We start from the raw sequence: 16,589 nt of genomic DNA, 5'->3' as shown, positions 1-16,589 counted from the left end.
ATAACGAAGGTTTGCTCACACGTGGTTAGGGACAATGATTAGTAAAATGTGTCTTCAAATCCAATGTAGATATCTCCCTAGGTTTAAGAATGTAGTTATAAATGGCTTCCGTGTTTCATGTCTACCTAGGTTTACAAATTGTATTTATAAATGGCAACAAGTTGTTTAGGGGATTGCTGCTTCGACAGAGTCTCTTTTGTTCCTTTCTAAACACGTCACCGGCTAACTATTCACAAGATTTGTGATTGTGGGCGGTTTAAATATATAGAGCCTGTCACCCGTGTAATAACAGACATACTAACACTTCAGACACGTGTCTATTCTCTCTACATTTGGACTGTATGTATTTCTTAAGTCGTAAAGTATTTAAGGACAAAAATACAGCAAATTATGGACAAAATGTTTTTCACAAAAAATCACATCGTCCGTGTTCTAATCGGAGTCTACTTCTTTTTGCACGTTCTAACGGGAGTCTACTTGTCTCCACAGATCTTTACCAGCTACTCGGACCCATCTCTACCAGACTCTCTACTTCAGGTACGTCTAGCCAAATTAACTTTAAGTCTGAAGTTATCTTCTAGTCTACGTCTAGCTGAAGTAACTACGGACTATGTTTACTATGCCTAGTGGCTATGATGGGACGGTGTGGCCTAGCTAGAGAGCTAGACTTCTAACCCGACAAGCTTATGTTCGAATCCGGGTCCAAGTCAGTAGAACCCCCCTTAGTCCACCCAGCTCTGATGGGTACTCATGTTAGGGAAAGTAAAGACAGCTGGGCAAAGTGCTAACCACACCTTCCTTTCATATGCCGAGGTCAAGAAACATACGAACTCTACTTCATCTGCCCAATAGATCTCTAAGTATGGAGAGGATTCCTTACTTGTGGTTATAAGTTTATTTTACTGAACCCATCTATTAGATTGTTGGTTATTCTAAAACCACAACTAAAATTGTTTCCCAACACTCAGTATGAAGTTTGGTGAAGTGAAAAAGAAAACAATTCAACTTCAGCTATGTAAAGCTTAAGCAGATACTATTTAGGATACTGTTTAGGATACTATTTAGGATACTATTTAGGATACTATTTAGGATACTATTTAGGATACTATTTAGGATACTATTAAGGATACTGTTTAGGATACTATTTAGGATACTGTTTAGGATACTATTTAGGAAAATGTTTAGGATACTGTTTAGGATACTATTTAGGATACTGTTTAGGATACTGTTTAGGATACTATTTAGGATACTATTTAGAATTCTTTTTAGAATACTATTTAGGATACTATTTCTGATACTATTTAGAATACTATTTAGGATACAATTAGGATAATATTCGCTTACATTTCTCAACTTACCCTTGCTTTTATATTCTCCTTTTATTTGGCCATGGTCAGCCTTTTGTACTTAATCGCAACTAGGCCCTGGGCATAGTAATCCACAACTAATGACACATACCTATGTAATGTTTCTGTCTCTTCTAGGCTCTGGGCAAAGTAATCTAAACTTATACCACAGACCTGTTTACTGTTTCCTTGTCTCTTCCTGTCCCTAGGCAGAGTAATCCACAACTTATGAAACACACCTATGTAATGTTCTTTTGTCTCTTGCAGGCTCTAGACAGAGTGATCTAAAACTTACGCCACAGATCTGTTTAATGTTTCCTTATCTCTTGCAGGCTCTAGACAGAGTGATCTAAAACTTACGCCACAGATCTGTTTAATGTTTCCTTATCTCTTGCAGGCTCTAGACAAAGTGATCCAAAACTTATGCCACTCAGCTATGTAATGTTTCCTTATTTCTTGCAGGCTCTGGGCAGATCCAACTCTGGCAGTTCCTTCTGGAGCTTCTCTCCGACTCGGCCAACGCCGCCTGCATCACGTGGGAGGGCACCAACGGCGAGTTCAAGCTGGTGGACCCTGACGAGGTGGCCAGGAGGTGGGGGGAGAGAAAATCTAAGCCCAACATGAACTACGACAAGCTGAGCCGGGCGCTCAGGTACTACTACGACAAGAACATCATGACCAAGGTCCACGGCAAGAGATACGCCTACAAGTTCGACTTCGCCGGGCTGGATCAGGTGAGTTGGTGGTGTCACAACTTGAAATTATTAACTCGGGAATAGCTCGCTATCTTGAGTTTGGTGTCTGTGTCTTAGTTAATTTGACCTGACACGCACCTGACTCTATTTGATAGAAGTGTTATCGGTCGAACCTAGTACTGACACGCAATTTACGGCATAGGCAGAAGTTAAATGAATTAACCAGATTTATTGCATCTGTCTTAAAAACAAGTTCTTAAAACCTTTTCTACAAAGTGAAAAATCTAAAATCGTAAACAAGCTCTTATGAAGAATGTTCTAGATCAGGGGTCTCCAAACTACGGCCCGCAGGCCGGATGCGGCCCGCGAAGTCCTCTCATCCGGCCCGCGGAGATCTTTTTGTCCAAGGAAAAATCGTTTGTTAGTGATGATAAGGAAATTTGCTCAGAAAAATCAAAGACATGCCTGGAAGAAACTGGCCCCCGAACTGAAATTTGATAGTTAATGCGGCCCTGGGACTGAAAAGTTTGGAGACCCCTGTTCTAGATGAGAAAAAAGTATGATATAGCGTAGATCTTTATTACACACGGCCCCTTTATTTACCCGAGTCAGACGTAGATTGTTGCTAGTTTATTCTTTTACACAAAATCTTTAAAATCGAGGTCACAGAAGGGGTCGTCGTGGTCGGGTCGGTTAAGCTCCTGGCTGCTAAGGCGAGAAGTCTCGAGATCGAGCCTCTCTAGGAGAGACAACTCCTAAATCTAAACAACTGCTACCCTGTTGCAAATCCAGAGAAAAAGCAGTCTGAAAACCGAGTCAATGGTCCATATGTCGTTAACATACTTGATTATGTTGGAGGAAATTACGTCCAGCATAACAATGAAGAAAAAAGGAGAATATAATTGTCATAGAAACGAAAACACAATCTAAAAATACAATTTTCTTTATGATAGTTTTTTTTTTTTTACCTATGTGTAAAAATAGAAACGGCGAAAAGAAATCGTAATTTAAATGTCCTTATTATAGCTGTTCGCAGTAGTTAAACAATAACTTTAATTTAAAAAAAAAAAGTAATGTGCTTATCGTTTAATTTTATGGTAGTGAACTAAAAATCAATGTTGACAAATGAAATCAGTTCTCGCTATTCTTTCAACACAAAGATGTTTTTTATATGTAATATTTGAACTTGTCTCCCCTGATCACAGTTGCTCCACTCTGCCAGTGCCGACTCCACCTTCAAGTTCCACCAGGACGTGTTCGGTTTCCAGAGCTACGGCCCGCACAAGTACTTCCGGCCGGCGCCCCACCCAATGGCGTCACCTTCCGCATCCGGGCTCTTCCCTCCCCCGGGTTGCTACTGGTCAAGCCACGGCAACGGGTTTTTGACAGGTATTGGCAGTCACATGATGAGCTCTCACCATTCAGCGCATCTCACGTCCATAGGGTACCCGTATACCTAGACGTGACGTCCGCAGGGTACCCTAACTCCTACACGTGACGTCTATTGGGTACCCCTACACATAGAAGCGACATCAGTATGGTACCCAATCACCAATGACGTACATATGATTCTTCTATAACAAGGCCTGACGTTCATAGGACACCACACACCTAGTTATGGCGATGATAGGGTACCCATACACCTAGACATGGCACCTATAGGGTACCCGTATTTTTAGACACCACGCCCATAGGGTACCCATAAACCTAGACATGGCATCTATAGGTTACCCATATATTTAGTCACGACGCCCACAGGGTACCCATTAACCTAGATTTTAGCCAGCGTTTTAAAATGATTAACTAGAGACTGCAAACATACTTGCACTGCTGATAAACAGAAAGGACTGTTGAAAAAAAAAATGAAATCATTGTCATTGAAAGTATTGTGATGATAATAACAATGTCAATGATAATTTTGATTTTTAATAATAATAATAATCAACAAACGCCCATAGAATATTGATGTATTATTTTCACTGGTTTTACAAAATTGTAAAACCAACAAATAAACAAATAAATAAACAAACTCTACATGTTTACTCGAAGACTGTGCCGATGTTATTGTAAACACAGATCTGTATCAACATTGACGTGATATTTTGTAATGTATAGCTAACCACGGAATTGGGGTGGGGGGGGGGGGGGGAAGGGGTGGAAAGGGGTGAAACGTTTGTTTTGTGAGTCGTCTTCATGATTGTTAATATATTGTTAAGATGACATTTTTGATCGAGTCCATTGTCCGAATCCCAATTCATTTATCAAGTTACTCTTGAAACAGTACGCTGATTCTCCATATCACAACAGATACGAATTTTATCCAGTCGTTTTCGAAGTAGGTTCTTGCATGTGTCTCGATGCTGCTGACTTTTTTAAGGTCATTTTTCTGAGGAAGCCAGATTTACGAATCCCATCAAGAAATTGGGTTGCAGTAGTCGTCCTATTGTCAAAACTTGATTCACTTAGACATGCCTATCAGTGTCGTGGTATTCGATATAAAAACTGAGTGTAGGCAAAAATAAATAAAAATGATAGTAAATAAAAAAAAATATGCCCAATATAGCAAACACTCGATAAGGAATTCAATAATTAAAGGTTATTTTTCAAAAAAATTATGTATCATAAATATGTTTTAGCTGGTCATTAATGGAAACACACACACACACACCCACCCACACACCCACCCACCCACCCACACACACACACACACACACACACACACACACACCCACACCCACACACCCCCCCCCCACACACACACACACATATATATATATATATATATATATATATATATATATATATATATATATATATATATATATATATATATATATATATATATATATATATATATATATTCATACACAAATAAACGGGTATGGTTGAAATGTGTTGAGAATAAGATCCCCCCCCCCCCCCCCACGTCAATTCCCGTGTTGATTATCGGCGCAATGGAGACGGACTAGATTGTTCCGGAAAATACGTCACCAAATAACTCACCCACACTTCCTCGTCACGTGACATATACGGATAGCACGTGACTGCTGAGAGTTCAACCATCTCTTATGAAGCTGAACCGATGATAACGGTAAAGCAACAACCACTGTACCCTTGTGAAATACGTTGTATGATCCTCATAATAACTGCAAGCAGTTATCTTTAGACGCGGTTTAGAGAGTAAAACAAGAAAGATCGCTTACTACTAACCCATTGGGAGAAATTAACCAATCCCAAAGTCAACTTTAAGGCTTATGTCAATATTATAACAGTATAACTCTACCATTGTTATCATAATTCGTCAATCTGATTAGAAAAATAAAATAAAATCACTCAACGAAATAACTTTTGTGATCAATGAAGGATTGGCCTATGATGGCCAGGCTAAAGTTATCTGAATAGTGTACTGTACGGACTGCGTCATATGGACTGCGTAGAGTATACAGCTGAACTAGGTCAAATACTGGATTAAATCCGACTGGTTAACGACCTATTCCTGAGTTCCATTAGTAGCTATTGAACCAAGGTCAGTCTTTAAACTAAGTATGAACTGAACACAGCAACAGGACATTTAAAGAAGCAGCACTGGCCTACATTACTGTTCTATTTTTGTTTTAACTAGTGGTGATAGAATGACATCACACGCATCATCAGTACACTTTTTCTTGTTAAAATATTTAACGAAAAACATTACACCGTTTATTTAAATTATTGTTATATTCTTGTAATACTCTGAACATTTTCAGGGTCAACCGCCAAAAACATCACCACCCCCACAACCACAAAATATTATCAGTACCATAAAACTACTTCTAACAATAGCAGCCACAAGACGGTATCAGAACCCATACCACTGCAAACAAAAATATTTCACGAAAAACCATAAACCGTTTATTTAAATTATTGTTACCTTTTATTTTTTTCGTATTTTGGATTGTAAATAGAGAATTAAAATAAAATTTAATAATTTTATGCGTTAAACAAATTTTAATTTTCATCCCCATCTTATACAGCTTCTACCCATTTGCGCGTCTTTACATTTTAGTGTGCATCAGTACATTGGTGAGAATCAACGTGTATATTCTTCTTCTTCTTCTTAATCCCGTTCGTGCCCAAGACACATGGAGCAGATGAAGTAGAGTTCATCTGATTCATTGACATCGGCATGTGAAGGGATGGTGTGGTCAGCACTATGCCCAATGTGTATAATACATGCCTTAATTTTTGCAGTCATCTGCTGATACCGTTAATATGTAGTTAATATAAATATAATATGTAATTGATATTTAGAATATGTAATTTCTGTATCAGAAAATGATTAATACAATATGTAAATGATATTTATAATATGAAAGTTCTATATTAGAAAATGATTAAGAGAGGGAACAAAGAAATTATAATGCAATGTTTTGAAAAGAAAGATAATTATCGTAATGAGATTCGGAGAAAGACAGCTCAATGAGTTTAAGATTATGCACTTAGTTGGTCTGAGAGAACGATAATACGCTTAACAACCTCAAGAGAAAAATAATGAGCTTAATGAATTTAAGAGAATGATACCTTGTTTAATGAGTTTAGGAGAAAGACAATAAGCAAGTAAATAGGATAAAACAATAATGAATGGGATTACCTTTAGACAGTAACGAGATTGAAATAGAATAAAGGAATAAAAAGCATTTGAAGGGGATAAGAGTAAGGGATAATGGATGGGGTGGTCTTGAAGTATTAGTCTAATATACAAGAAGTAAGAAATATCTGTTAAAATGGAAATAAATTTAAAAAAAAGTTACATAAGGTTTTAGACACACGTTAATTAATTACGAGATAAAAAGCATAAGATTTAAAAATAAAACGATATAGTGTTTCAAAGTGACCAACATCACAAGCAGAAGTGTATCACACTGACGAACATCACAAGCAGAAGTGTATCACACTGACGAACATCACAAGCAGAAGTGTGTCTGACTGACCAATATTAAAAGCAGAAGTGTGTCAGATTTACCATCATCACAAGCAGAAGTGTGTCAGACAGACCAACATCACAAGCAGAAGTGTCAGACTCAGTGGCGTAGCGAGGTCGGGTGTCACCCGGTGCGGCACTTAATGGAGTCACACCCCCCCCCAGAGGCGTTGCGATCCTTCCCGGGGACAAACTTTCATGTTTTCGATTTGCACCCCCCCCTCAAACTTTCGATTTACACCCCCCCCCCCTCAAGTTTTTGATTGGCACCTCCCCTCCTCAAACTTTCGATTTGCACCCCCCTCAAGTTTTTCTCTATATATTTTGCTATTTTTTGCCTTGGTGTCACCCCCCTAAATGGTGTCACCCGGTGCGGTTCGCACCCCCGCCCCCCCCCCCCCTCGCTACGCCCCTGGTCAGACTGACCAACATTACAAGCAGAAGTGTGTCAAACTAACCAACAGCACGAGCAGAAATGTGCCACATTGAAACAAACAGAAATGACACATTTGTGAGAGTGGCCATCAGAAGCAGAGATGTGTAGCAGAGAGACTGACCAACATCAGAATCAGAAATAAACCAACAGTGAGACTAACCAATTAATAACTCCAAAAAAGATCTATTGATCTCTTGAAAACATAAGAAGAAAAAAAAAAAAAACCCAAGACATCATCTAATTTTGTACTGCTACAGGAACCAGTCTGTTTATTGGTGCCAAACCCCCTTCTCCTACACCGCCATGTTGCCTTTCAACACTGGAACCCCCTCCATCACCGAATTAGCCTCTCGGAGCATCCTCGGTCCTGGGAAGCAGAGGAGAGGCAACCGGAAGCTCGCCCACTTCTCCAACCGGCCGGACAAAGACCGGTTGGGAGCAAACACGGCCGCCCGGCTCAGGGATGGAAGGAAAACATATATCATTTAGATTTCCCGCCCGGCTGCGGGGGTCCGCACCCAGCGTTGACACCCGGGGCATTGATTGGTTAGTTTCTTTTCAGTCAGTCCGAGGCTCTTCGAAACGTGACGAGAGAGGGGAGAAAATGGCGGCCGCCGGAAATCAAAACTCAATATCCAACCGGAACCACGTGCATTGACGCGCGGAGAGCCGGGAACCCAATAGCGCAATTTCCGGTCGTTGCTTGCCTTACATCTAAGTGAACATGTCCAGATTCGAGCATCGACCAAACGAGCTCTTCCATTGATGGAGTCGAGAGGGGGGAGGAAGAGAGGGAAAGAGGAGGGAGGAGGGGAGAGAAATTAACCGAGAGAGAGGGAGAGAGGAAAGGGAGAATAACAGAGGATAAACATGCAACACAGTCAGGAAAACACTAGGACGGCGTTAGAATCAGAAACACATAAACAAACACACACACGTACATACACGACAACTCCAAAAAAAGACAAAAAAAAGTAATCGAGAAGACTGTTTTGTACGAGAAAACTTGTTCAGACAACAAAAAAAGTCAAAATGGAATAAAAAAATCAAAGGACAAATATTGGCACTCCGTGCCGGACAACTCCTCCCAGAACTCTCTTGTTTTAGAACAACACATGGCAGTCGTCTCCCTTAGTTTAATTTTTATTTTTATTTTCCGGGTATTCCCGATGTTTCACCACTTGGTAGCTTACGACTTTGAACAACCCAAGGGTCTAGTTGTAAGCTATGTTTAATCTCTAATACCAACACAAGTAACAACTGGTGGCTTACCCGTCGACCTACTGGGATATAGACATCAATAAGTCTACAACATGGGCATCGTGATTTTTGGATTTGCATTTGTCGTCCATATTTTTGTGTTTACATGTTTCGCTGTTAAGTTGTATATTTTATATTTAGTAGCTAATTTTGAAAATTCGTGGGATAATTGTCAAGTTTGTATGATCATGTATTAGATTGTCAAGTTTGTATGTACATGTGTATGGTCGTCACGTTTGAATGTTCGTGTATTTGATTATCAATTTTGTATGTTTATGTATTTGGTTGTCAAGTTTGTATGTTCATGTATTTGGTTATCAGGTTAGTATGTTCGTGTATTTGATTGTCAATTTTGTATGTTTATGTATTTGGTTGTCAAGTTTGTATGTTCATGTATTAGATTGTCTAGTATTTTCATCATATTTTTGATTATCACGTTTGTATGTCCATGTATTTGGTTGTCCACTGCTTTCAGGATTGTTAGATATCTCATATTTCAGTACTGATGTCTTTTTCTTCTTCCTGGGTAGGTAGGGTTTAGGGGTCATCCATTTATGACGTCCACAAAAATATGGGATTTTAGATCCCCCCTCCCCCCGTCCACACGCGTCCACTTTCGACGAACCCCACCCCCCTCCCCCCATTGTGGACGTCCACAAAAATTGAGTAGACCTCTCAATACATGCTGCAAAATTACTAATTCATTTACATGCAATGTGTACGTTAGCTAATAATGTAATATAGGGATCTGATATTTTCAGTAACATCTATTACTAAGCCTGAATAATAATTGAGAGTTAAACTTTTCCAAGACGTCCTTAAGTCTACGGCGTGTAAACTTTCTGTGTGTGTTTTAAGACTATCTAAGACTGTTCTTTATTGAAAGAGTGATGAGTGATCGCGCATAGACGCTGTGCACCCTGCCTCTCTATTTTAAAGGCTTTTTTACCCACTATTTGTTATAAAGAGTCAAAGATTGCAGACATGCATCTTTTTTTTTTTAAATTGAAGATTCTGTAGACAGAACTTTTTACTGTCATTTGTGGCTGTCTATCTATCAACGACTATATGGGTTCGTGTAAATTCGGCTAATAAACGTGACGTCATTATATTACTCAACTTAACGTTAAACGTGTTACCATAACAAACCGCCTCTCCCCCTTTTTTGTGGTCGCGCTGACCGTTAGCCCTACACGCCTCACTAAGCGAGCACATTATACACGCGCTGATGTTTAAATATCTAATTGTAACGTGGTTGTTTTGAGCTTTATACTTGAAAAAATGACTAGATCTACATCATCTTAGGTTTTGACACAAAATAATAATGTAGGCCTACTATGATTTAGTTACAATTGTTTGAAATGTTTAAAAAAAAAAGCTTGAAATACGATGAATTGTTTTAGAAAATTACAGCGGTCACTGCCCCATCCCCTCCATCGAGAACGTCATAAATGGATGACCCTTATACTATTTTACAATAAAATTTACTTTTCGTTTTTTTTTTGTTTTTTTTTTTGCCTCAGACATGTAATTTACAGCGTCAGTTGTGTGTGTTCGCTTTAGTATTACAGTTTTCATCACCGGCTTGTGCGGACTGATACAGATTTACAATAGTAATATTTCTTTCTTACTTGTAGCCTACTTTCATTCATTTAAGATGGTTTACTTATACATAGATCTAATACAAAACGTCTAAATATAAAATTAAAAAAAAAAAATACCAACATGAAAATGCAAATGTGTAATTAAATAATGATTCAAGGGATTTTTTTCCCCTCGGCGTGGTGGGTGAGTGGGGACGCGGGGGGGCGGGGGGGAGGGACGGGATGGAATTTGGGTTTTAAAGTAGAGCTGAAATAAATTTGTGATTTCAGAGAATTACAATGATACAAATTTTAAGCAATCGGAAAAGTTATGTTATTACAACGAGACACATCAAAGCAAACATTTTTCCCTTTCAAACATCTTTATCTATACAGTACTTTTCTTTTAAAATCAATTTGAGTTTTGAAACCTGTAGTGAGATCGCATCTAATCAAAAACATTCCAAATCTATTCAAAATGATAATTTTACATAACTAAGCTCTATGTTCTAAAATTATACTTATATTTTAAATTAAATATCCCATAACTTGAATAATTAAATATATTTCTCAGTAAATGTTAAAAATAAAAAAAAATCTTTTATTAATATGAACATAAACGTTGTTAATATTTGTTTATTTTTAAAGCTCTAATTATTTTTTGGAAATATCATTGATTTTGTTTTTGGTTATTTCCCTTAGTTTATTATGGAACATACATGCGAAGTACTTATTCATACATGTTAAATACAAGAAAGAAAAACATGCAAGATTTCTAAATGTCTTACAGTAAGATTATTGAAAAATTATATACTTTTGGTTATTCATATTAAAAAATTAAACTGTATTTTTATATAAATTGAATACAATTGTAAATAGTAAAGCAAATTCGTTAATACTATTTAAATTGTAATTTTAAATTTTGTTGATGACTTGCGGCATTTACCCAATAACCTTATATATTACAGAATATACATTAGTATAATAATTTACTATTTCATACGCTAAATAAAGTTAGCAGAACATGGAGCTGTCTATCTTTAGTATAAGCGAGGGGTCACTAAAGGTGCCAGAGATTTCACGAGCCACCAATACTTTGATCAGAAAGTGTTTTTTTTTAAATAATCTTTTCAGTGCATTCTAAGTTTTTATTACAAGTTTTGGTAAGGGATAAATTTAGTTGGTTTAGGATAAAAGTGGAATTTTAAAAAAAAAATCAGGGCACTAGTGGGCATTATTAAGTTTGAAACAACAATAATCATTAAAAACGACTGAAGAATTATTACATAAACCTATAAAGAGGATTTGTAGCAACCATTTTAACATTTGTGAAATAAAAAGTTTGAAATATTGTTTTATAGAAACGATACATGAACGACATGCGATGGAATCTGACCTTCTCCTTTTTTTGTGTTGTTTGACAAACCTGTGTCCATCTACACACGCACGTTAGATAACATCATCATAATCATCACTGCCCTTCCCCCCCCCCAGCTGGGGTATGGGGCGCCAACCAAAGATCTCCAGAGTCCTCTGTCCTGCTGGGGTATGGGCCGCCAACCAAAGATCTCCAAAGTCCTCTGTCCTGCTGGGGTATGGGCCGCCAACCAAAGATCTCCAGAGTCCTCTGTCCTGCTGTGGTATGGGCCGCCAACCAAAGATCTCCAGTCCTCTGTCCTGCTGGGGTATGGGCCGCCAACCAAAGATCTCCAGAGTTCTCTGTCCTGCTGGGGTATGGGCCGCTAACCAAAGATCTCCAGAGTCCTCTGTCCTGCTGGGGTATGGGCCGCCAACCAAAGATCTCCAGAGTCCTCTGTCCTGCTGGGGTATGGGCCACCAACCAAAGATCTCCAGAGTCCTCTGTCCTGGGGTATGGGCCACCAACCAAAGATCTCCAGAATCCTCTATCCTGCTGGGGTATGGGCCGCCAACCAAAGATCTCCAGAGTCCTCTGTCTTGCTGGGGTATGGGTCACCAACCAAAGATCTCCAGAGTCCTCTGTCCTGCTGGGGTATGGGTCACCAACCAAAGATCTCCAGTCCTCTGTCCTACTGGGGTATTGGCCGCCAACCAAATAACTCCAGAGTCCTCTGTCCTACTGGGGTATGGGCCGCCAACCAAATATCTCCATAGTCCTCTGTCCGACGGGGGTATGGGCCGCCAGCCAAATATCTCTACAGTCCATCTTCTCAGACTGACTCCAGTTGTAGCCCATCTTTGTAGCTTCAGCTTCCATGTCCAATCGTCAAATTTTTTTTTGCCCTGTTTACGTCCCACCCCAGTGCCTGTCTGGTGATGTTGGCTGGCGGTCTGTGCAAGGTGTCCTATCCAACCCCATCTTCTTTTCCTAATTGCTTCAGCAGCGGAAAGCTGTACTGTTGTATCCAAAAGGTTTGCGTTGCTGATGGTGTCGGTGATGGTGAGGCTGAGTAATTGTGTTAAGTCACGTGTTTATAAAAGTCTGGATTATATCAATGGTGGTCTATGTCATCCTCCAAGTCTTACCCCACCCCCACCACGCCAGGTACACTGTGTTTGTATTCTTAAATATCTGAAATCGCAGATGAGGCTTGTTGTTAGGGACAGCAACCCACCCAGGAGAGATAACTAGAAAATCAAATAACTGCTGCCAGTAGTTCTTGGATTTATAAAGGATTCGGAAGCAAACCCTTCACGTTGAAATGAGTTAATATGATGCATCCCATGTAGATACGTTATACTTTATTGATTGTGTTGGAGTGAATCGCGTAAAAAATTAAAATTAATAATGAAGATGAAGCATTTTTCGGCACATAACAATTTCGTTTCTATTTGAATCTCAGAGTTAAATAATTATAAAGTAGCTAGAGTTTTTCAAAACACCTTAAACTACAGGGATCAATAGCCAGCTTTTAGCCTCGGTCTACGGTACTTCACATGAAGTGAATATCATGTGAAATAAATGTTATACCCAGGTGTTGTATGAGTGTAGCTAAAGAAATAATGATGTTATGAATGGATATGCCTGCTAAAAACTTTATGGTTAAAGGGGGATAACCATGATAATTTCAAAAATATTTTTAATAGAAAGTGTTATTGTTATTTTCTCTCCCTTGTTTCGGTTTTCCAAAAAAGAAAACGACGTTGAATATTCTGCCTTGTGCGCAAGTAATTCTGTTACTTCCAACCCCACCCCTAACTGCCTAACACCCCTATTCGTCAAATATATAACTTCCTTTAATAAAAAATTATATAAAATGAAAATTATTAGAGTTTTGAGTATTGTTAATGTATTAAAAAGGGGAAGTGAGTATACGAAAATACAATCGACCTTATTTCATGAGTTCCTTCCCCTGAGTCAAGGAACATTTTATAATATAGAAGGCGGCGAGTGTGAATGAAAAAGTAGAATATAGATCATACGAGCCGGCCCGCGGCATAACATACGCCGCTATTTATTTGTTTCTAATTTTCAGTAATTCATAATTTGTGAATTCGACAGTACCAACGCTGACACTGAAAATATTTCTTTAAAACACTATAAGTAGCTCGTTAAGGACCATACCCCCCCCCCCCCTTCCTTCCCCCCTACACCCCCCCCCCCCTACGTTTAATATCGTTGGCTCTGCTTGTAAACATTTAGAGTGAACACAGCTCACTAAAACCATGTAGGGGTGGGGAGGTACGGAGCGCGTTTACAGCTTGTTTTATAGGCGCGTTTGCAGCTTGTTTTCTAGCGGCTCCCAGAAGAGAATTATATAGATAGATAGTTTTTATTAAATGTCCCTGTCATACATAACTATTTCTTAACTGCAATATCTAAACAATTTACATCGTTGATTTACTAATCCATTATTTATTTAATTCTAAATTATAAAAAGACAATCATTCAACGTTTAGTTTATTTATAAAGAAAATAGATACTCGTTTTATTATTTTTAAATATTTAAAACAAAAAGCCAGAGTATATATACATTTGGTGTTGAGAATCATTTTGATTACTGGTCTGAAAGTCAAACTGCAGCCCCAAAGCAAGGAAAATAATTTCGGCAAAGATATAAATGCAATTGTTATTAATGATATGCTAATGAAGCTCATTAAATCAGTCACCATAGACACGCATGGTCTGCCTAACACCGTCTGGTCAGCTAAAGATGGCCGAGGCAGGTCCGTAATGTCGCGACACAGGAGTCGAAGGGGAGATAAGTCACGCAATTTATGTCCTTATCTACATGAGTTATCGTCCCTTGGGCGGAAGTTCAAAGAAATCAGTGGGAAAATATTCCGAGACGGGCCATTCTTATGACGTTGCAGGTCAGCTAATTAAGCCAATAAAAATAATTAGATTCATACGTTTCACAAATTAAATTAAGAGAGCTTGTTTGTATGACTTTTGTTTTTATCATTCCTTATTTCCCAAGTTCGAAACTGTATTAACAATTAATAACATTCCACAATTCGAAATCTAACGTAGCCTCGTTTGTGATATAGAGCTCAGCACTAATAGTTGTACAGCATGTGTCATTTTTTTTATATGTGAAAGAAAAAAATGGTTGTTTTTTTACGATCTGACCGTGTTAATAAAAGTTAGAAATAACCTTAAAGACTTTTCCGAAGAAGTAAAGACCTATGTAAAACTCTGGGACTTAAACATAGTGTGTCACAGTCGTCAGCAAAATGTCGAGCCGTAATTAGTTCTTCAACAGGAGATAGGTAGGCCTACCATTATATCTGGGACGTCAACTCAGGTAGGCCTACCATTATATCTGGGACGTCAACTCAGGTAGGCCTACCATTACAGTTGGGACGTCAACTCAGGTAGGCCTACCATTACAGCTGGGGGGACGTCAACTCAGGTAGGCCTACCATTACAGTTGGGACGTCAACTCAGGTAGGCCTACCATTATATCTGGGACGTCAACTCAGGTAGGCCTACCATTATATCTGGGACGTCAACTCAGGTAGGCCTACCATTATATCTGGGACGTCAACTCAGGTAGACCTACCATTACAGTTGGGACGTCAACTCAGGTAGGCCTACCATTATATCTGGGACGTCAACTCAGGTAGGCCTACCATTAAAGCTGGGTGGACGTCAACTCAGGTAGGCCTACCATTACAGTTGGGACGTCAACTCAGGTAGGAATACCATTACAACTGGGACGTCAACTCAGGTAGGCCTACCATTACATCTGGGACGTCAACTCAGGTAGGCCTACCATTACAGCTGGGTGGACGTCAACTCAGGTAGGCCTACCATTACAGCTAGGACGTCAACTCAGGTAGGCCTACCATTACAGCTTAGACGTCAACTCAGGTATGAATACTATTACAGCTGTGACGTCAACTCAGGTAGGCCTACCATTACAGATGGGGGACGTCAACTCAGGTAGGCCTACCATTACAGCTGTGGGGGACGTCAACTCAGGTAGGCCTACCATTACAGCTGTGGGGGACGTCAACTCAGGTAGGCCTACCATTACAGCTAGGACGTCAACTCAGGTAGGCCTACCATTACAGCTTAGACGTCAACTCAGGTATGAATACTATTACAGCTGTGACGTCAACTCAGGTAGGCCTACCATTACAGCTGTGGGGGACGTCAACTCAGGTAGGCCTACCATTACAGCTGTGGGGGACGTCAACTCAGGTAGGCCTACCATTACAGCTGTGGGGGACGTCAACTCAGGTAGGCCTACCATTACAGCTGTGGGGGACGTCAACTCAGGTAGGCCTACCATTACTGCTGGGGGGACGTCAACTCAGGTAGTTCAACACATTACAGCTGGGACCTCAACTTAGGTAGGAATACTATGGGACGTCAACTCAGGTAGGACCATTACTAAAGCTTAGACGTCAACTCAGGTAGGACCACCATTACAGCTGGAGGGACGTCAACTTAGGTAGGAATACTATTACAGCTGGGACGTCAACTCAGGTAGGCCTACCATTACAGCTGAGACGTCAACTCAGGTAGGCCTACCATTACAACTTGGACGTCAACTCAGGTAGGCCTACCGTTACAACTTGGACGTCAACTCAGGTAGGACCACCATTACAACTGGGTGGACGTCCCACGGACTGTAGGTGTAAACAGTCAGAGGTAGCAGTCATATGCTCTACCACAACTCTTTGCCTTCTAATGGATGTACCAACACTACTTTACGCCTGATCGTAGTTCGCTTTTACATTTATGACATAGAAAATGACTGACACAGAAAATAAAAATGCAAATAGAGAGAGAGAGAGAGAGTGAGAGAGAGGCCGAGTGAGAGAGGAAGAGATGGTATCTGTCTATCTGTTTGTGTATTTGTGCACCAGCAAGATATC

The 16,589-nt window shown here is 39.6% G+C and overlaps 1 protein-coding gene across 2 annotated transcripts in view; it reads left to right on the top strand.

Annotated features, from left to right (window-relative positions):
- LOC131953257 (uncharacterized) overlaps nt 1-4,094 on the top strand; it is a 39,962-nt gene extending 35,868 nt beyond the window's left edge. For both annotated transcript variants that reach the window (XM_059316366.1, XM_059316365.1), the window contains exons 7-9: nt 490-537; nt 1,809-2,080; nt 3,247-4,094. In XM_059316366.1, the coding sequence (XP_059172349.1) occupies nt 490-537; nt 1,809-2,080; nt 3,247-3,501 (575 nt within the window). In that variant the 3' untranslated portion in view covers nt 3,502-4,094. The remainder of the gene's footprint in view (nt 1-489; nt 538-1,808; nt 2,081-3,246) is intronic.
- Nucleotides 4,095-16,589: the final 12,495 nt, after the last annotated feature.

This window comes from Physella acuta, unplaced genomic scaffold, assembly GCF_028476545.2.
Source record: "Physella acuta isolate Inbredline_101_S28 unplaced genomic scaffold, ASM2847654v3 ptg000914l, whole genome shotgun sequence".
NCBI classification, from domain to species: Eukaryota; Metazoa; Mollusca; class Gastropoda; family Physidae; genus Physella; species Physella acuta.
This window is presented reverse-complemented; position numbering and strand designations above follow the sequence as displayed.